Source organism: Oryzias latipes, chromosome 1, assembly GCF_002234675.1.
Source record: "Oryzias latipes chromosome 1, ASM223467v1".
NCBI classification, from domain to species: Eukaryota; Metazoa; Chordata; class Actinopteri; order Beloniformes; family Adrianichthyidae; genus Oryzias; species Oryzias latipes.
The window spans coordinates 36,512,279-36,534,959 of NC_019859.2; the positions used below are offsets into that span (position 1 = coordinate 36,512,279).

At 45.8% G+C, this 22,681-nt stretch overlaps 1 protein-coding gene across 8 annotated transcripts in view; it reads left to right on the forward strand.

Moving 5' to 3' along the window:
* Positions 1-22,681, forward strand: part of LOC101164133 (gamma-adducin) — a 138,527-nt gene that overhangs the window by 82,344 nt on the left and 33,502 nt on the right. For 3 of the 8 annotated variants that reach the window (XM_023951081.1, XM_023951103.1, XM_023951043.1), the window contains exons 2-5: positions 7,483-7,727; positions 18,391-18,529; positions 19,981-20,132; positions 20,341-20,421. In XM_023951081.1, coding sequence (XP_023806849.1) covers positions 7,533-7,727; positions 18,391-18,529; positions 19,981-20,132; positions 20,341-20,421 — 567 coding nt within the window. In that variant the 5' untranslated portion in view covers positions 7,483-7,532. Of the gene's footprint in view, positions 1-1,201; positions 1,537-7,482; positions 7,728-18,390; positions 18,530-19,980; positions 20,133-20,340; positions 20,422-22,681 lie in introns of those variants that run through there. The other 5 variants (XM_023951023.1, XM_023951193.1, XM_023951131.1 and 2 more) reach the window with 4 other exon arrangements.

Here is a 22,681-nt window from a genome sequence, read left to right on the forward strand (position 1 = left end):
GGGCCACCGTACTATCCTCTGTGAGTGGTCGTCTGGACGGGGGGGGCTGCTAGCTTTCCTTTTTGCGGCTGCATCAGATCAGATCAGCTTAACATTCCTCCACACTGCTGCCAAGTTAAAGAAGGTGCAAGATCATTGGTTCAAACCTTAATCAGACTTTGATTGCATCATTGCATCACTCCACTTTAACCCCGCCCACCCAAGGCCGAATGTGCCTTTTTTTCAGTATTCAGTGGAAAATATTCAGTTGCCGAATTTTTGGTGCATGAGTGTGAAATAGTTTCCATAACCCTAGACGTAGTCATGTCTACAGACAGGAAGTCTACTTGATCTTTTGTGCAGCAATTCAAAATAAAAGTCAATGCCAGAAATGCTTTTTACTTTTCAAAATAAAGCTGCATCTGTTGACTCAAAAATTAAATGAAAAATCCAGACGGCTCATTCTGCAACTTAATTAAAAGGATGAAGAAAAGCAGATTTGACATTAAATATGTACTAAAATTCAATTACAAACATGGAATTTGATGATTAAAATGGATGAACAGAAATGCGTTTTCATAATATGATCATATAAAATATAAATAATATAAAAAGTCTATCCTTCAAAATGCTTTTTCACTTTGGCTCATTCTGTGACATAATAAAGCGAAATGCACAGAGGGGATTGCATTTTTGTTTTCACATCCCTCTTGAAAAAAGTGTCTCATAATTCAAGTCCAGTCAGCATTTCCAGGGGGGGGGGAGGCGGGGCAATTCCAGAAATGAATGAACATTTCTGCTACCGAAACGCTTCCATCTGATCAACAGAGATGTGCAGCTGCAGCAGTAAACGGTGGTAGTGGGGGGGTCACACGGCCTGCAGGGAAGCCAGTGACACTTTGACCTTTGGTACAGTGGCTCAGAAAGGCTGGTAAAGGGGGGGTGGTGGGGGGTGGAAAGACGTGTAGAAAGAGACAAATGGAGAGATTGTGCAGAACGTGAATGGATCAAAGCCTGAAGTAGACAGAGAGGGAGAGCCAAAGAAAAGGAGGAGTGATTCATGAGTGAGCCTGGGCTCTGATTGGCCCACAGATTGTGTGTGTGTGTGTGTGCGTTTTCACTGGAGTCTGTTCGTGTGTGTACCTTTAGGCCAGTGGGCGGGGGATTAAGCCTTCGTCACGTGTTCCCTTTAGCTTCTTTTCCACACAAACACACACCCTCTGTTGGAGCACGCACACTCACTCACACACACTGCTGATACTCCCCCCCGGATGAAGACCGGAGCCGCCGGGATCTGTGAGAAACCGATGCCTGGTGGCAGTTTGGCCCCGCAGCATCTAGGATAGGTGGAAGGACCTGTTTGCTGCCCGGCTCTCCGTCAGCCCCGGGGATCCCGCGCTTCTTCGTGTCCTCCTCTGATCCGTTGGAATTTGAGCGCAGGCGGTGACCTGCAGCGGGGAAACGGAGACATGACCTCAGCCTCTGACAGCGGCTGCCGGTCGTCTGCCACTCATTGAGCACAGAGGGAAGAAGAGGTGGGTCCGGCCGGAGTTTCAGGTTCGAACCCCTGGGCTTGTGTGGTTGGCCGCTGGGCTTGTGTGGCGTGTAAACATGTTTGTAGCCATTCTCAGTATTGTCTCCAGTGATTACTGTCCTGAAACTGACGTCTTCTTTGAGGGGAATTCCACTGGCTGTATGGGCACACGCCACACACGCCACACACGCACACACACGCACACACACACACACACACACACACACACACACACACACAGAGCCTTGGCGGTAACGGTGTTTGGAGTGTGAGGGGAAGATTAACTCTGCTTATTATCTCTCCTGTGCTCTGCTGTAGTCTGGAAGAGAAAAACAGGCTGGACTTTTCCTGCGACGCAGCAACAGCACTCTGAAAAAACTCCTTCATATCTTCAGGCCGTGACATTTTTATGAGTTTTACACGCTGTTGTCTGAGACTCAAACCAAACAAGCCATCAATCTTTTTTCATCAGCAGCTCAGAAGGAGCAGCCACTGACGGCAGGCATGGCGATGGGCATCAGAGCAGCGGCTCTGGTCTTACAGTAAAGCCGCTGACGGGTCACGGAAACGCTCCCTGTGCCACGCTTTCTCCGTGTTCAGCAGGGCCACCATTCTGTCGTGTGGACGTCCGCCTCACTGTGGTGGTCGGCTGTGCTCCCGGGTTTGTTGGAACGCGACCCTAAGGTGGTTGGTGTATTTTTAGGGTGACAGAAACACTGGCATGCTGACCCTAAAGATAGCAGGTGTAGTGTGGAGAACGTCTCTGCTGACAGAGGAGACGGTGCGATAAACAGGTGAAAAATAACCCAACAGTGGTGTGGCGTGAGCAGAGAGAGGCACAGCCGGCTGCATGCCGACGGACGCAGAACATGGACACTTCCACGTCAGGCTCCTCCCCCTTACCATTCCTCTTCCTCTAGATGTCAGACAGGCAGGTGATGGTTTGAATTCTTATCATGTCTATGGAAACAGATTCATGTTAGCAGGAAAAGCTCAGTCACAGCGATACAAAGACGAAATGTAACAAACGAAACCTCATTTTTATAAAGAAACTGATCATCCTCCTGAATGTAACTCACTTTAAAAATCAATCCAAGCTCTGCTTGATTGATTTTATTTGGTGTTAGTTTGACCTTTATTCAAAGTAATTAGATGGGATGAATAAAACCCGATGACTGTGAAGCGATAGGAGGATCTCCACTTAAACAAACTGAGCTCCGTTTTGTGGTTGACCCTACAGGAAGGGTCCTGGCCTCGTTTGTTCAGTGCAGAACCGTCAGGCAGACGTTGATGTCTGCAGGCAGGTAGAACAATTCAAGACTGTCTCTTTGATTTAGTCACTGAGATAGTGCTGAGCAAAGCCTCTGACGGCTCTGTCTGCACGATGAGCAGCGGTGGATGACGGAGACGGCGGGACGTTTGCGTTACAGGACCGTCTGCCCCCCGCCTCTTCAGGTGACTGGGATCTAGACTCTCATTGTTCTGACTGAGTGGCCGACCTCTCCTCACATTTTACCTCAACCTTTAATCTTTGGATTGGAAAACATTTAGGAGATCATGAGGACATTTTATGACTCCTGTGACGACTTTTTCTTTAGTTGACCTTGCATAAAAGGCACATGATCACACTTTGTAAAAGTCTGTTTTAGGCCTTGAACTCTGTGGAAACTCCTCCCAAAGACGACAAAACGTTAAAAAATCTCCCTCTGACGTAACAGGACCAACTTTTCAGAGTAGCTGGATGAAAAGAATGCAGAGGGTGAGTAAGTAACACCTCACATATGTAACCATGGTCGTTGGTGATGGAGGACAGAAATGAACAAAATAGAGATTAAAACTGTTATCAGGAGCAGATGACAACTTGATTTACAAAAAGATCTTTTTGGTGACACAGAAGCTCCGCTGGGCGGGGCCACAAGCCCCCCATCTCAACTGCATTCTGATGCAGACCAGCAGATCCATGAACGTCTTTGTTTTCCTGGTCTGAGCTGGAATCTGGACCAGAACTGGACGGATGGATGGATCTGCTGCACTATTACTGTCAGGCTGGAGGGGCTGGAAGCTAGCAGGAGAGCAGGTAAACAGAGATTTCTCAGTTATGTATGAGATAGTAAGACGGGGCGGGGCCCCGCCCACAACTCAGAGGTGACTTTCTACTGAACTCCTGCTGCTCTGCAGAAACTATGTCCTTCAAAACGACATCAGGTTTTTGGGGTTTTGGCTAAAAACGGCGTCATCATCATGAAAAGATCACTGGAAAGTTTTGGAAGCAGATCAGAAGATGATCAGAGTGACAAAAATAATACATTAAATATTACTATTTGAATGAATTCAGCTGAAAGGAGGACAGACTTTACGGCCTGAGGAACGTATGTGCAGCGACAAGAGATCCCACAATTTTCTGTTTAAAGCCAAACCCTATGTTACACCATTGCATTGTGAGAAAAGATAATTGTTCAATCCAGACACATACCACTGTGTTCATGTTGAAACTTTCAAACCCCTGTTGTGCTAAATTAGGGAAGAATGAATTAGTTTTTGTCTGATTACAGGAGACCGGGCTCAGTAACAGACATCTGAAAGGGAATCCTTCATTATTAGCAAATGACACAAACCAAATATGGAACCAGAACAAACTGCATCCTGAGCAGCAACTGTAACTTTCTTAGCAACTCTTTCCTCCACGAGTGGAAACAAACTGAAGACGGTTTTGAGACGAATCAGGAAAGCGTTTGTGACGTCACTGCTTGTACAGACGAGGGCAGCCAGACGTGGAGCCGGTCAGTGGAGCAGGCAACAGATGGAACCAAAGCAAGTCCGTCCACATTCACAGCAATGCAAACACAACACAAAGTCCAGTGAGCTCATCACACATAGCATGCATTTTTGAACCAGCAGCGAAGGTTTGACAGGAAACACTTGTTGGCGATTGGAAGTTGTCCTTTAGGTTTGGATGTTGCAGTGTGGTTGTGTGTCTTTGTGTTGTCTTTGTGCGACAGACTGGTGGACTGACCACTGCGTGCCCCACCTTTACGCAGCAGGAGCTGGAATGGACTCTGAGGAACAGCTGTTTATTTCTCTATAGAAGTCAATGGGACTTCAGCTTTTTGGGACCAGCGCCTACTTCCTGTTTGGAACGCTTGGGGGGGAGGGGTTGTTCAGTGCAGCTCTTATTTTACTGTCAATTTGCACACACCAAGTACCCTGGACGCCCACCCCCATTGATGTCACAAAAAATGAATGGGGCAGGAGTCATTTGGAAGAAATTGTGGAAAAGATTTTGCATCTAGAAGTTGTAGATTTGGAACGACGTGCGCGTGGCGAGCTCCCAAAGTGGCGTTATCTTGTTACTCGCGCATGTTTAACAGAATATTGTGACAAGGTCAAACATGGATCCCTGGCTAGAGCTGAATAACAGAGGATATGAACACATTGGGAATATGGGCGTGGTTAGCAAATAACCTCCGTTGCTAAGGGAATCCAAAAGTTTACTTTTGCTGATTCTTCTGAGACTCACATCAATCTGTTCGGTATCCCCTGGCGACCAAAACATAAAATGGTTGCTATGGAGATAAAAGCAACAGAAAAGCTGCCATTTTGAAAATAGTGTCTTTTATTTTGTTTTACATCAATTTGTAAAATTTGTTGCGTGTAGCGGCTACTCAGCAAGTGGGGCTGGGTAAAAGGTGGGCAGCGAGGCAGGGGCGGGTAGAGGGAGGCCGCAGGGGCGGGTAGCGCTTGCGGGCTACACACCGTCACTATTGACTTTCTTTCCATTTTATTGAACTCTATGACAAAGATAAATCATCGCTTAAACATGTTTTTTCATTTGCACACGGCTGATTGGCTGAGCCTGGTCTCATGAAGCTTTCACGTCTTTTGGTTTCACTACAGACTTGCTTGGCATGAGCTGAGCAGACAGCTGACAGTAACAGCAAGTGTCTGTGGGTGAGGGGCTGCACTGACCCTGCCTTGGGTTCATCTCCCGGTGTAAACACAACCCGTCCGTCTCCCAGCCGCTGGTCTGTGGAGCTTAAATGAATTCCCTGACCTAATCTCCCAGTGCTGCTGTGCCGTCTGTTCATGGACAAACCAAAGGTGTGTTTGTCTCATCTGATCGGTTTTACGGTGAGGGATTCCTGCATCCGTCTGGTTACACCTCCGACAGAGAGATATGCGTTGAACAAAACAAAAGCCCCCCCTCAGGTGTGTCTCAGGATTTCTTGTCAACGCCTCTGGGAGAAGTGGGCGGAGGATCTCCTGATTCAGGAAATTCCTTGAAAAGTCTGAACCTTTCATTCTGGTTTGGAGTTTGAATGCTGGGCTTTAAGCTTTAGGTGTCCAGAAAAGCAGAGTTTTAAACTGTAACCTTGTGTAGTTTTTGTTTGTTGTGTAGTAAATGCACGGACAGGATCAGAGGAGGGATGGAAGGGACTTCCTCGCGCTTCCATTGTGGACGTAATCAGAGGCGTCTGGACTCTGGACTTCTGTATTTGAGTCAGATAAGTTTGTGTCTAGACTGTTGGGAAATAAATTATTACGTTCGTTTTGATTCAACAGAAAAATAAATGTTTAACTTTCCACAAAAAGGATTTGGGCCAATGAGCCAACTTTGTATCTGCTGTCAGATCAGACGTTTTAAAGTTTGGTTTTATTACTGTCAGCATCTTTGAAATGGAAGTTGGAGTTTAGGACCTGCTGAATACGTCTTTATCGTCATTGAAATCTGGTTTTGTTGGGCCACTCATCATCTTTAGCTACGTTGTGTGTATTTGAATGTTCCTGTCTCCTCATCTGTACCCAGAAGAAGGATTTGGCTGCATAACTCATTCTTCTGTAGATATTTGCAATAACATCCTTTGTATTTTGGGCACACAGCTTCCTTTTTGATATTTAATTCATTTTCTATTAAGACTGACAGGATGTTTTTCTGTAATTCCATTACATTTTTAGAAAAGGATGATTTGTCATGTAAACCTTGTAGCAGTCATTAAACCGGAGGTACTTTCACACACGTGTGGCTCCAATAAATACTACATTGCTGCTTTAGATGGACTTTTAAGGCCATTTGTTTTCCACCAATAGTCTTGCTGGGCTGACTGCACGTCTGTGGCCAACCTCCTCTAAGACCCCCTCATCTGCGTGTCGTATCACTGAGGGCCAAGTTGTTCAATATTTGGTACACATCCCTACATGTGGGAGGGTGTCTCATTGACAGCAGCAGTCTCCATTAGTTTGTAAACCCCATTTGACTCGGATGAGCTGTTGGGTTTTGGTCATCAACCCGTCACTGAGCGGAAGCAGCCGCTGCCAGCAGTCCAACCAGCAACCATCACCCAGACATTAACTAGACTTTACAGATAAAACTATCTCTTGTCAGTTTTCTGTCAAAACAACTGGTCCTAATCCCACAGGCCCCGCCTCTTTCTGAATGCCCAAACAAGCATGTGATTTGCATTTGAATGCTGCAGAGACTCCATGGAGTCTTTGCATCTCAGAGGAGGTTATTTATGATCTCCCCTGCCTTTTCTCTTATCTCTCTTCCTTTATTAGATTTTTTTCTCTGGCATGCCATCAAAGCCGCTTGTATTTGCCGCTCTGGCCGCAGTAATTCCCGTTTCCTGCAGAAGGCTTGTTGTCCTGCCAGGCGACCTTTGAATGAAAGGTGGGAGAAAACCCCTCCCACTCCAGTCAAGGTCGTTTGTTGGGTGAACTGTCAGCGTGACCCGGCTGATGTCCGTTAGCGTTAGCCACCGTTTTCAGCAGCTGGAAGCAGCACGCCTTCCTGGAGTCCAACAATAGCAGGATTTCTTTTCCTGTCATCTGAGAACGACACACATCTGGACCGGAGCCTTTCCGCTTTGTGTTCTGGTTCTGAACCCAGTCCCTGTGGGCCTACTAGCCGAGCCCGTCCAGTGTTGGAGCGCCTTATAAACGCGTTGTCACCGACCTGCTTGTCTTTTCCCCAGGTGAGAGCCGGAGGGGCAGCCCCAGAGCAAGCCGGTGACGTGAAACAGGCATGAGCGCAGACCCCCATCAGGGGGTGGTGACCACCCCGCCCCCGCCCGGCGGAGGGACCAAGGTGGGCTACTTCGACCGGGTTGACGTCACCGATCCGGACTACATCCGATCCAGAAACATGTCTCCAGATCTGCGGCAGGATTTTAATGTTCTGGAGCAGAAGAAACGCGTCACGCAGATCCTCCAGAGCCCCGTAAGTAAAGAGGGCGATGCTGCCCCCCCATTTTTTAAAATGACTGACGTTTGGCTCGTAGAGACTGAAACAGAGCAGAACACCGGTATATGTGGGACATTTCTGACAGGATTTGAAGCTCAGTGAAACCCTGGTAAGCTGTTTGCATATTAAATGTGGTCACTGGTTGTTTTTTAACCCTCCCCTTTTTTCATGACATCATGAAATCTTAGAAAATCTCTGTTGGGTCCATAAAACGGGATCTGTTGGGTCAATCCGACCACAGAGGTCCGGTTGGTTTATGTCACTCTGGCAAACTGAAGGCATTCGATTCAGGAGACACGTCACAGAGGAGATTGATTGACAAGGTCCCCAGCCAATCAGGATACAGAACACAACCTGCAGCTGACTTGCACTAAAAAAATCAGTGAAACTGCGAAGGTTGAACTACTGAACTGGTTTCTTCACACACTTCTTTTTGTGTTTCCTGAAGCGCAGATGTCCCAGGTTTCCATTAGTCCAGTTTCAGGCTTCATAAAGACCAGGACTGATCTGTTATCATGCACTGTTTAATGAAAAAACTGTTGCTGTTCTGGTCTGACTGAACTTGGACTCGCATGAGGAGAAGTGATGTGCAGCAGAACCTGCAGCGCCGTAACCTTTTCTGTGAGGGAAGTGGGGATCATTCCTTTGTCTGGCTCTGTGATGTTCGTGTTGGTCTTCTTTGGATGCTTAGGATTCCTTTGAGGATTTGGACAAATGGTTTTTCTAGAATAAAGAGGCAATGATTTGTTCTGTTCTGTTTTTCAGTTTGTTGGGAAAAACTCTGAATTGTTGTGGGTAACAGAGGGAATCATGTTTACAGCTCCAGACTGGAACTCGGCCCCCATTTTTCTCTATAAAATCAAGAGAATTCTCCATATGGTGCCTCATTGAGGGCATGCTGTGTGTGTGTGTGTGTGTTTGTGCGTGCGTGTGCATGTTGATGTGTGCGTGTCTGTGTGTGTGTGTGTGTGTGTGTGTGTGTGTGTGTGTGTGTGCGTGGGGTGGTGCGTTCATGTTGATGTATGTGTATGTGTGTTCATGTGTGTGTGTTGTCGTGTGTGCGTGTGTGTGCGCGTGTGCGTCCGTGCGTTCATGTTGATGTGTGTGTGTCTGTGTATGTGTGTTGATGTGCGTGTGTGTGTGTGTGTGTGTGTGCATGTTGGTGTGTGTGTGTCTGTGTATATGTGTTGATGTGCGTGTGTGTGTGTGTGTGCATGTTGGTGTGTGTGTGTGTGCATGTTGGTGTGTGCTTGTATGTGTGTTGATGTGTGTGTGTGTGTGTGTGTGTGTGCATGTTGTTGTGTGTTTGTATGTGTGTTGATGTGTGTGCGTTCGTGCGTGCGTTCATGTTGATGTGTCACCTGCTGGACTCACAGACATCAGAATCGCTCCTTTGAGTCTCCTTGCGTCTTCCAGGTCTGGATTATATCCATAATCTCTATCAATTCAGTCAAACAAATAAAGATTTAGTTGATTTACCTGAAAATCTGACTTTGATTTAAAAACATTTGTCCTCCTGTGATGGAGGAGGAGCCTAAATCTCAGACTCATCTCACAGATGTGTGCTGTTTGTCTTGTTCCCTTTGAGCCTTTGTGTGTTTGTTGTGTAACACACCTCCTGCTTTTTAGTGAATACACAAAAGCGTATTTGCTTTGCACTGTTGACTTAAGGCTGGTCCCTCGCATGGCGTTCACTAAAGACGAGCTCGTCACAGACGTCTACAGGTTCATTGCTAAAAGGTAAACGTCAATGTCATGAAGACGTTCCCACGACACGGATGGACGTCTCACTCTTTGCTTGACATTGTAGGTCTGGGGAGGGGGGGGGTAGAGATGCAGGTTTTTCACATATCCTCCATCAGAGGAACCGTTCTGGATCGGATACATCTTCTTGATAATCCTCATTTTTTCAGGATCTTTTTTCTGTAGTTCAAGTTATTCCAGTTATAAACTGACCAATCAGGGGCCTCCATAAAAGTAGTGGCATAGAATATTTAAAGTATCTGATTGACCAATTGTCCAATGAAAGCAGGCTGGGGAGACATGGGGAGACATCCTCCTGATTGGACAGAGTGGTTGTCATAGAAATGTAGACGGTCCAATCGTGGCTTCCTGAGGATGTCTGGTTCCAACATGGCGATGGACGTATCGTGGAAAAATGGCGACCGATTGACCTCATTTGGTTGGAACTGGAATACGGTCATCTTCTATGGAGGACGTCCCACTCGGTCTGTCCAGTTCCATACAGTCAATGGTCGGAACAGATTGTGGGGGGGGCTTGTGGGGGGGTGGCGTCCCGATCGAAATGATTGCTGCAGGACGTTATGGATCTTCTCTGCTGTTTCCATGACCGTGTCGTGGTCATGAACTGCGGTGGGACTGTTCTTAGTCAGTGGTTGATGCTGGTAGAGATGGCTGTGGCGCCATTGAAGCGCCATCGGCTGAGGACTCACTCTGCGCCGGTCGTTACTGCTGCGTCTTCCCTGATGCTGACAGCGCCATGGCGTTTGTCGCCCTGCTTGTTGCTGCGTGTCTGCTTATGGTCACGTGACGGTTCTGTCCACGATCCCTACGTGTGGCGGTTTTGAACACGACGCCCACAGCTGTCACGCAGCAGTGACAGGTGGCTCCCCATCGTGTGAACGCGGTCCGGCCTCCCAGTGCGGCTCTTTCACATTCAGCCACGGCGGTATGTGGAGCAGCTGGGCATGCATCGTCTCCGTTTGCTCTGATATGTGAACAATGTTTCACCAGCATTCACTGGCTTCCTCCATCTTCACCCTCCTTCCTCTGATTGGTCTGATTGCATCATCGTCGGTCCCAGATTACATGTCTGAGTTGCTCAAATGGCAACGTTGTCTTTAGACCTGAGCCACGATAAAGCAGCAGAGGCCGAGTCAACTTGGCTTTTTTCAGACGTTGCATTTGATTTCACTTTTGAAAGTCAAAGAGCAGAAAAAAAAACATTTTACAGCTTTTTGAGGAACCAAACCTGTTTTTGTTCACATCTGCTGGGTTCCCCAAGCATGTGAGAGTAGAATCAGGCTGACCACATGTTGCACTTAAAGACCCACTCTGATGAAAATGGTGTTTTTGGAGTTTTTAACATATTCTTATGGCGTTTTCTTCTCATGATGGACATTTACAAAGGAAACTGTGGTTAAATTGCATTTCATAGTATTTATCTGTTCAAATTGGGATAAATCAACAACAGATAAAAACATGCAGTTGGCAAAAGCTTGTAGTTGTGACATAGACAATCTGCTGGGCGGGGCCACAGGCTCCCTGCTCCGTCCCTTTCTGATGCAGACAAACAGATCCATGAACGTCTCGGTTTTCCTGGTCTGGATCTAAACTGTACGGCTGGAGAGCTACGCACCGCTAATGCTAGGTTAGAGGTGTGAGGGGCTGTAAGCTAGCAGGACAAGGGCATAAACAGGGCTTTCAGCAATGGAAGGGGAAGTAGGGGCAGGCTTAGTCTCGTCAACAGCCCCGCCCACAACTGAGAGGTGACTTTCTAATGAACTCCCTCCGCTCTGCAGAAACTATGTCCCAGAAAACCACACAGGTTTTACAGTTTGGCTAAAATGGCATATTCCTAATTAAAAGTCCAATGGAAACGTCCTGAGTATAGATCAAAGGATTTCAGTGGGACTTGAACTTGAACTTGAAAATGTAACTAATAAAATGATAAACTAAACGAATTGGGTGGAGAAAGACAAACCTTTTGTTTCTTCAAAGGTCATGCATGGTGGGCAGCAGTGGATGCAGTTTGTTTTTCCATGACAGGAGAGCGTTAAAAACGGCATCGTCGTCATGAAAAACCACCGGGAGGGCTTTGAACATTGATCAGAAGATGGTCGGGGGGGGGGGGCTTTAAACAGAAACTTTTGTCTGTAAACATGAACCAGAAGAGACCTCTGATGTTCGGCACATCCCGTCACAGGTCGTAAAACGTAAACACAGACACTTTGTTTGGTCCGGGTCACCGTTAGTCGGTTCTGACTGATTCCTTTAGGCTCCAATCAGCAAAGCCATTGTGTGAAAACAGGCGTTCCGCTTGTTTGAGTGACAGATGGAAATACGCCGTGAGCGACTCTCACCAAGACAACTTTTCCAAAACGGATTCCAGGTCCCAGTCACTCATGGATGTTTGTGTCGGCCTCCACAGCATGTGTCTGCTCTGGCAGAATGAGCGTACGATGAGTGGTTTTGAACCAGCAACCACTCTGCTTCTTCATCTTTCTTTGTCCTGCTGTTCTGCGGCTCTTGATGCCGTTCCTCTCCTGCTCTGGTCTTCTGGTTTTCAGATGGAGGGCTGATCTCCAGAGTGGATCCTTTCTGCTTCCTCCAGCGAGTTCTTCCCTCTTAGAGGGTTTGACATCACTGGTGTTTTCCATCAGGCGTCCCTCCCTTCTCCTCCATAACCCTCATTTCATTGGAGGTTAAGCTCAGACTTTATAAGAAACATTTCCTCTGAACGTCAGGTTCTGGCAGCTGTTTCACTTTTACCTCCAGCTGTGGAGCAGCAGCCTTTGGATCAGAACCCAGCAGGACTGGTTCTGCTTTGTGCATCCTCAAAAGCAGGAGGAGTGCTCTGAAGTCCTGAAGTTCCTCATACAGTGAATGTGGTGGCGTCTCTAAACCCTACAATGATGGTTATTTGGTGACATTTCAGCCTTGCTGCAGTTTTCTAACGGCTTGAGTCATTCAGCAGCAGCGTGGCAGTCGGTGTGTGTGACCGTGATCCTGCATATTTTCAGTCATCCATGAAAGCCTTTCCATCCGGACTGTATTGGTGGCTTCCATAGAGTTACTGAGGGGAGGAGGGAGTGCCTTCCGCCCTGCAGTGAGTGAGTGCAGCTGCAGGCGGGAACTGTTGCCCCCTCTGAGGGGAAACTGGGTGGATCGATGGCATTGACAGGTCTGAACTGTGCAGCGCCGTCACGTTGGCGGCCTGAAAGAGCCGCATTGTGCTGACACAGGCTGGGTGTTGGTGGGATGTGTCTCTCAGTCCTTTTGCTTGATGGAGTCTGTCATGTTTTTGATTTTGAACCTTCAGGGGTTTCAGCTCAACCAGCTGAGATGAAGAGGATTCAACAAAAGCGGTTATGCTGTTCTTTATGGCCAGCTTTGTTGTAGGGGGGGTGTAATCCCACCCCAAACACGGCTTTGACACACGCTGTTCACTCGACATGACGCCATAAAGCTGCTGCAGCCATGAACCACAGCAAACCACCGTTTATTCCAGACTATTCTGTGATGTCGTGCTCAAACCCCACAGACGGTCTGCGCAGACGCAGGCACTGACGTGACAGGCGGCTGCTCTCCAGCAAAGACTGAAAAAGTCCTGAGAGTTGTTCTCGAGGCGAGGAACAAGCTGCTGCATTTCTGCAGAAGCTTGTCCTGCAGCACGTCGAGTGTTTCTGGTGCAATCACCAAAACAGTGAAGCAGTGAGTTTCCTTCTTTCTTTGTGTTGTGTCCGTCATTCCGCCTTAGATCTGCCCATCGCTCACAGCTGGATGGTCTGGAATGATCTGTTTGCTGGTTTGAAAAGCCTCCCGTCACTCGCCACCTGACTCGGGTTTGAGGGTTGGACTCCCATGTGTGACTGACTGCCAAACTCCAACCTGAACGTTTTGTTGTTGAAGGATTTACTGTGACGCCGTCACATCACTTCCTGTCGTAAATTGGACGTCTTCCCTTCCTCTAAGCTTTCTAATGACAGGTCTGTCTAATGCAGCAGCAGCATGATTCATTTATGGAGAAATAACTCATGGAGTGTCGCTTTTCTGTCATTTCTGAAGGAATGCTGAGCATTCCAATCGTGACAACAGCCAGCTCCACATGTGCTGTTATTTTATGTTCTGCAGATGTGGGCCTTTTCCCCTCTCCTGAAATGGTACGATCCACGTTGGGTCCACGGATTAATCTGTTTAGATGAGGGGAATCAAATCCCTGCTGTCATAATCTTTTTGGCGTGCAAACACACAAATCGTCAAGCAGATGCCATCGGCCGCGACTTTATCCGTGTCACGTCCCTCCAGAACTAGTTACAGTAGAAAACCGCATGCAGAGTTCTGATGATGATGAGGAGGATGATGATATTAGAAATGGTGTCAGAAGGGTTTTATGATAAACGTGCAGCAGTTTGAGTCGCATCACTGCAAAATGTATGGAAGCGATTCTGTAGCATAATTAAAAATAAAAGTCAAGACCAGAAATGCTTTTTCATTTTCATTTTGAGTCATTTGATGCAGCTTCATTTTGAAAATGAAAAAGCATTTCTGGTCTTGACTTTTATTTTTAATCTGAATCAGCTTTAGTTACATAAGTCCAGTGCATAAACATGGAATATGGCTTTGGTGTCTTGTGCTCTCATGCAAACCAAACAAGCTATAAGAAGCTGTAAAGGGGTAAAGAAAAAAAAAAAGGATAAATGATGGAAATAAAGTAATATGAAGATAGATATGAGTATAAATCAACATAACTAAATAAAAATGCAGCAGAAGTTCTGGGGTCACAGTAAAAGAGGAATATTAAGGAGGAAACAAGAGAAAGGAGTGAAAGGATCTGTTCATGCAGCAAATCACTTTACATAGCACGAAATCTGATAATAAGATATTAACATCCAGAAACAAATCAGCCAAAAATAGTTAACTGGTAAAAAGAATTACTTCAAAATGTTAAAGAGTCTAATTATTGGTATTTTGTTAGTTTGTATTTTTGAGTTTTTATTCACCTAATTGTTGTTCATTTTGATTACAGTGACAAAAAGTCAAGTGTAATAAGTGCAAATGACTCATTTTAAAACAAAAAAATCTACATTTTACCCCCAAAATAATAACAATGAAAGCCAGTCTGACTAAACTATTAAACTTTAAAATAAGATCCTTAAAACTGAACCAAATATTACAGTGAAATGTGAAAGTTTCTGTTAAGAAAAAGGATCTGAACTGATTTCAATAAGATTGATGGATGGATATATGAATGATAAATAGATAGATAGATAGATAGATAGATAGATAGATAGATAGATAGATAGATAGATAGATAGATAGATAGATAGATAGATAGATAGATAGATAGATAGATAGATAGATAGATAGATAGATAGATAGATAGATAGATAGATAGATAGAGTACTTTATTAATCCCAAAGGAACTTGCATATCCAAAGCTTGATCCAAAAAGACACAAAAAATTAAAAATGAGGATTATAAGTAGATATAAAAATATTTAAAAGTAATTAATATTCATAAAAGCATAATAATAATGTCAATTGAACTAACTAAAAACGTATTAAAAGTAATAAAGTAGTCAAAGTCGTTGCCCGTTCAGTGATAGTTTCCAGCTCTGAATAAGAAACATTTCTGCACTGGTTTAGAGAAAAGCTGAAAGGAGCAACGAGAAGCTAAATCAACTGAAAAGTGGATCAAATATCTTGAATGTTGAAAATCAAGGATTGAAATCTGTGCAGGGATCAAAACGTTTGCCGTTTATTGGTTGGTACCCAGTGGGGGGGGGGTCGGTTCTTCAAAGGAAATCCAAAGAACTGAAGCACACCGGCCTACTTCTTGGGACAGTCCAGAATACTGGAATGCAGGGGCGGAGATACAAGGGGAGCAAGGGGATGCCCCCCCCCCCCCCCCCCTCTAAAGTCTTCTGCTGCCATGTTCTAGCTCCGCCCCTGCTGGCATGGTTACATGGGAGCTATATGATAACTTCTGAAGTTCATGACTACAAACATAAGATAAGCCTCGATTAAAATCAACATGATCAGGATTAAAATCAAATTTCAGGATTATTGAAGTAGTTCAGCTTCTGCTCATGTATTCACTTTCCTGCAGCTGAGCGTGAGCGGCTGTTGATGCTTTGTAGATCACACGGATGACCACGGCTTTTCTTTGTCAGACATGAGGGACAGGTGTGTTCATTGTCGTGGCCTTAATGACGTTTGTGGTTGGCGTCCAAAACCCCAACAGGAAGCAGAGGAAGTCCTGGTCTGCTGCACATCATCACCACGGCTGTGGACGGAGGAATGTTTGGCCAGAGTTCAGAACCAGCACTGCTCTGGGACCTGCTGCAGGCAAACAGCCACCACTCTCTTCCATTGACGTTTCATTAATGGAGCGGCCCCACGGGGTGGGGGGGCTGTGACCGAGGACTGGGAACATGTCAGGCATTGTTCTCCTCAAAGACATCAGGAAGTTAGCAGCCAAAGCCATAACTCAGTTAAGAAGACTTTATGAATCCCCACATGGGAAATCCCAGCTGGAGTCCAACAGTCCTCAGAGATGCTGGGGGTGGTCCTGCTGGGGGCAGGAAGGGTCTCTGAAGCTGTCAGATCTCAGGAAGCCTCTGACTGAAGATACTTGTGTTACGAATAGGAAGCTCAGACGACCTTCTTTGCTCTGATTCTACAACCCCAACAGGAGACGGTGGACTGACGTGATTCCAAACATCAACGTTGAACGCCGTTCTGTTTGAGGTCTCACCGCCAGAAGCGTTTGCTTCTTCTTTTTCTGTATTCTGTATTTTGTTTGTTCTGGAAGGATTGAAAGAGAACAGAGTCCCACTTCATCAGACTTTTTAATATTCTTTTCTCACTACAAACATCCCCAAAGTGGTATTTTGATCCGTTTACGCACTTCTAATAATGCCTCTAGCAACCTGCTCTCTGAGCTCCAGCCCCTCCCAGTCCACAAAAACCAGTGGGTCCTCACGTTGTGACATCACAAAGTGAGGAACCGCCCCTTCCAGGAGGAGTCTGCACTTCCAGCCCCGCCCCCAGGCTAACAGACACGCCCACTTTCTCAGTGGAGCTAGCGGTGATCGGCTAAACGCTTTCATTTTCCATAAACAGTCTGCTCATCCATCTTTGTTAAAGTTCGGATGTGGTTTCTTTTCCTGAGAGAAACGCAGACACGCTGCCGAGGCCGACTCTAGGATGATGTCATGAAATGGGCGACACCCACAAGGAGAGAAGGGCGGAGCCCCAGAGATCGAGCCGTCTTATTTCTGGGACAATGAGCTGCAAAAATAACTCGTATTCCATCAAATATCTTTTTTTAGAGTGCCATAGGTGATACATGATCCTATATAAGGACATATCTTACTCTGACAGGCGGAAGGAAAGCAGGAAACAGACTCTTTAAAAACATCATAACATGCAGAGAAGTGTGCTAATAACACAAACGGGTTTGTTAGCATAAAAGCGTGGTTACCGTAGAATGCCGGGCGTCAGTCTGAACTCACAGCGGCTTCTGCCGGTCAGTTGTGAGGTAGAAATGACGCAGACCCCCCCATTAGTTTTGTTCCAAATTGAACCTGAAGGTTTCAAAAAGGTTTTTAGATAAAATAATTCAGTTTAAAACGAAAAGAAGAGTTATGGCTTGGAAGGTTGTGTAGTTTAGTGGAGTTTTGTCTGATTGATAAAAAACACATGGACAGAGTTTGGTCTCTGCTTTGTTATTGGATTTCTACTTTTTTATTTTGTCTCTACTCTTTTCTTCTTTGTTATGAAAAATAAAAACCATTTCATGTCAATGTTGGTGTTTTTTGCAGTCAAACATGACAGAGTTAATACTTCAGGTTGTTGTGAAATGATTGTGTAACAAAATAAAAAAAACATGTAAAAACAAAACTAGGAATGGGATGAAACTGGATCAAACACTCGAAAAGGTCCGGATAACTAAGAAAGACGGGAAAAAACCAAAACAACAAACCAAAAGTAAGATTCCAAAAAAAAAGCAAATAGAATTGAAATAGTAAAAAACATAAGAATAAAGGCAGAGAAGTTAAATAAAATAAAATAAAGGAAACAAGAAGTATTATTAAAAACTAGAAGTTCACGTTTTAAAGGAGCTCCCATGACTGTTTCTGTCTGTCAAAAGTCCATTTCTCTGAGTGTTTTGGTTTTTCGGTTTGGTGAGGAAAGAATTGGTTTGACTGAAAGCGGTTTGGTTTCTGGAAGCTGCTCCCGGCGTCGGTTACATAAGCAGGTGAGGAAAGGTGGCTGCGTCCTGCGGGGGCATTATGAAGATTATCTGGAGATGCCTGCTTATGCCTGGCGCTGCACGTATGTGGAGGAAGATAGCGGCTGAAGCTCACGTCTGCGGCCGCCGCTCCTCATATGTGCATTTCTACAGAACATCAACCCTTTCAGGGACGTTGATGTGTTTGTCCTCCTGTTGGGTCTCGTGTCTGTGGATTCAGTGGGTGACTGTGGTCTGAACGCCAGGATTAACCGCTAACACACAAGGCAGCCAATCAGGACGCCAGCACTCAGCCAATGCCGGTGAAGCTTGCTGAGTGGTCGGCAAATCCTCATCCAGCTTTTGGGGTGAATGATTGACACCCAAAGAAAGAGGTGTAATCTCTGCTTAACAGCCTCCGGTTCCTCTCGGAAAACCTTTTTCCCTTCATCTGTCAGCAGTAATCTCCTGCTGAGAGCGTCTCTCCATCATCCTGTCCTTCCTTTCAGTCAGTTAATCCCTTAAATGAGAGAATATTATTGATTTAGGAATAAGAAACTGAGCTCCAATCACCGTTTCCATGTGGTTTATCCATGTGATGTGCAGAGAAAGCTCTGTGTTGATTGACGCTGCCTTTGTTTGATTGCTTTTTGCCTGTCAGGCCTTCAAGGAGGAGTTGGAGAGTCTGATCCAGGAGCAGCAGTGCAAAGGCAACAACCCCACCGGACTGCTGGCCCTCAGACAGATCGCAGACTTCTTCATGGCCAGCACCGTGGCTGGCTTCAACACTTCCCCTCTCAGTGAGTGCTTGCTGTGCTGTGGATCGTTGCCCCGGGCAGCCAGACTCCGGGCTTTAGCAGAACTTCTGCCCTTTTCCACAATAAAGCTCTGTTTGAAACCAGAAAAAAAACAGCTCCAGTACTGAAGGGCAGGAGATCCATATCCAAACATGAGCTTATGTTCTTAGACAACCCAACTCTGGACTCCGGAAGGGCCTCCAATATTCCACTGATCCTCTGAGCTCTGCTGCTTCCAATCAGAACAAAGGAATGCACATCTATTGTGGCGATGGCCGCCAAAGACAATAACGCAGTTCAACCGGCGCCCTTTGAAGACTTCCAGGCGTGGATTGGCGTTGAGCAAAGAATCGAAGCACAGACTGAAGTTCAGTCGTCTGACGTGAGCCAGATGGTTGAGATGCTTCATCCGACCCGTTCTAGATTCTAGATTCTGTTGATACTAGAGATGCAATGATTGATCAATGAATCCATTCATCGATCTGTCAGAGGCAGGCTGTTAATCCAATCAAATCCAATCGACCTAAACCATTTCAAAATGAGATAAAACGATGATCCATCTTGGAAAATACCATTTGGATTCAGACAGGGTTGGTTTATTTTACTTTAAAATCGACCAATCACAGCAGACGACACACATGTGATGTCATGAACACGGATCAGTCCATCATTCCAGTCCAATGTGTGGACAGACTTTGAATAAAGTCATGTGACCATCCAGTGTCTAGAATGTTCTAAGAATGTTCCATTTGGATTCTTTGGATGTGGAAAAACAACAGTGGTGAACTTTAGGAAACTAACATGTGAATGGATCCACTTTAGGACAGAGGATCTGGATCCACTTTAGGACAGAGGATCTGGATCCACTTTAGGACAGAGGATCTGGATCCACTTTAGATCAGAGGATCTGGATCCACTTTAGGACAGAGGATCTGGATCCACTTTAGGACAGAGGATCTAGATCCACTTTAGGACAGAGGATCTGGATCCACTTTAGATCAGAGGATCTGGATCCACTTTAGGACAGAGGATCTGGATCCACTTTAGGACAGAGGATCTAGATCCACTTTAGGACAGAGGATCTGGATCCACTTTAGGGCAGAGGATCTGGATCCACTTTAGGACAGAGGATCTGGATCCACTTTAGGGCAGAGGATCTGGATCCACTTTAGGGCAGAGGATCTGGATCCACTTTAGGACAGCGGATCTGGATCCACTTTAGGGCAGCGGATCTGGATCCACTTTAGGGCAGAGGATCTGGATCCACTTTAGGGCAGAGGATCAGATCAAAATGAACCAAAATCGACCATGAATCGTATCGTCAACCACAAAATACGACATGAATCAAATCATTCAAATGAATCGTATAAATGAATATCACCCCTAGTTGATTTCCATATGTAAATATGCTCCAATCTGTAAGACAACTTTTCCATTTTTCTGTGACGGTGTAGGTCTGGGCTCGGTCTCTCCCATCAATGACCTGTACGGCGTGGAATCCTCCTCCCTGGTGAAAGGCGAGAAGCTGACGCGCTGTAAACTGGCCAGCCTCTACAGGCTGGTGGATCTGTTCGGCTGGGCGCACTTCGCCAACTCCTACATCACAGTAAGAGCACCACACAGACAGAAGACACGCCTGAACCCGTGTGAAACCCAACCACACGGATAAAAAACAGCAAGAAAAGATAGATCCAAAGATAGATGGGGCGGGTCTTTAAGTACCTAATCATCTATGAATAATAGCTAACGCGTTTTAGTCGGGTTGTGTTTATTTAACAAAGTGAGTGAGTCAGAATTGTTTGCCTTTCTTCCAGGGCCGTGTGAGTAAAGAGCAGGACCACATCCTCATCATCCCCAGAGGTCTGTCGTTCGCTGAGGCGTCGGCGTCAAACCTGGTAAGAGACGACGACACGAGCAGTTTCCCTCCATCACATGTAACCTTTTCGTTTTAGTGACTGGCCAAAGCTTTTGCATTTTGTTTGTCGTGTTGGTTTCAGTGTTTTGTCCCTCCACCTCAGAGGGGTTTGTCGCCTGTGATGAGAGTTACGTAACCAGTTTGGTTGCTCATGGGTACAGAAGCATGAGTCACCTGACGACTCTGTTTCCAGCCATTTAACATCCACTTTCACTTTTGTCTGTTCACTTATCCATTCCTGAATATCTTTTGGTTATTTTTCTGTGTTTAATTCTAGAAGCTCGGACAAAATGATTGGTAGGAAAGGGTCTGTGAAAACCGTCCTCTGTGAAGACCTCCACCGTGTTTTGGTGCAGATGTTGACAGACGGGTGGAGGTGGAAGGCAGATGTTGACAGACAGCTTTTGCTGCAGGGGCAGTTAGCCGCCACTGATTGAAATCTGTGCTGAAGTTCAGCTTTTTCTGCATGACGGAAGGATTTGAACCTTTTCTTTTGCAGATGTATTGAAAACATCTGCAGTGTTTGCTTTAGGTTAGCATGATTGTTATTTAGGAAGCTTTAGGTGAAACTTCACTTTAAAACATTTAATAAAACAAACTAAAATCACTTTTGTGCTTGTTTCTGCAGTATATTACGTATTTGAATTGTTTATAAACTTAAACACGCCGTCATTATCAGTTCAAATGATTGCAATGACATTTTTACAACCTAAAAACAAAAAATCTCACATGGAGCAGAAACAAAAGAATTTAAATGTCACTTTTTCTCGTCTGCCACTTTTTTTTTTGCCCGAATCCCAACAAAAATGTTTGAAATTATAAAAAAATCTTGATCTTTAGTTACAGCCAGACTGAAAGGAAAGATGTGGAAGACTAGTGAGAGCAGCCATGATGCTGGAGGCAGAGATGAAGATGCTGAGCTTCTCTGAGGGACCAGGATGGATCACTGAATCCACCAGAGGAGCAGATCATGGATGTTCTGGATCCATGCAGGGAAGCAGGTGGAGACGTTTGGACACGAGGAGAGGAGGAGGAGCTACCAGCAAAGAGGAGGACCAAAGAGGAGGTTCATTGATGAGGGAGGACATGGGGGTGGTCTTTGTCATAGCTTTGGTTTCGGGCTGTCAGCAGGTGGGGAATGGTCAAACCTGTACGTGACACGCAGGTGACCTGCAGGAAAATATCAAGGTGGTAGACTCTCAGTGACCCTGTAGAGCGTGGCGTAAGGACGCCGTACGGCAGCATCACCCGTACGTCATCAGTGCGTGGAACTTCCACTATCCTTACACGATGCACTGACCACACACAGCACAATGGTACGTCCCATTTTCATGACGTCCATTGAGGCGGCCGTATGAGCCTCAAGAGATCCGCAGGCACACCTGAGCTCACCTGAAGATGCAGCCGCTCCTCTATGACCCTCTACGGACCAGGACGACCCAAAAGCCGCATAACCAAAAGGGGTCAACTCGCCCATGGCTAATACCTGGGTCAGGTGTGCTTAGCTAATTAGGTCATAGCAGAGCAGGATGTCCTTGATGCTATCCCTGCTTTTGGAGGTGAATTGGTGAATTGGTGTGGTGGCCTCTAGATGGACCGGCTAAAAGGCAACGAAGGTTAAGTGTGATGAGGGGAACCTTTTTCAAATTGTATTAAGAAGAAATGGATCCTGAAGCGTTTGATTGGTCAGTTCAGTTGGTCGGCTGGTGGATTTTTCTTCTAATGGTTTACAAAAGTGCTGCTTGTATCATGAAACCATCATCTGCAGGCGATCAGTCAGCACATCCACTGGGAAAGAGTTGTGTGCGACGTACTTGTTGCAGATTTCATTTTCACATCTGCCATCTTTGTGTCTGTTAACCTGAAGATTTCCAAATGTTGTCCTGCAGAATATCTTATACGGTTTGTTGTTGTTTTTACCTCCAGGTGTTCTCCATCTACACTTTCTCACTTTCTAAACCGTTTCTGCTAAAGGTGGAAACTTGTCTCTGTTTTCTTGAACAGAAGCCAAAGAAAATACTTCAGCAGGTGGATTTCCTGACTGTTGTTGTCGTGTCTATTTGTTCTGCGTTTGGATGCTCCAGAGGCTGCTTTGTTTTAGTCCTTATCCACACCCACCTGCTCATTTGGTGGATTCGGTTGAGGTCGGCAGCAGAACGAGCTTCATCTGCTTTTCGGTATTTTCACGCATGTTTCAGACTGATTGAGGAAATGGGGACTTGAAGAAGGAATGTGGGCAG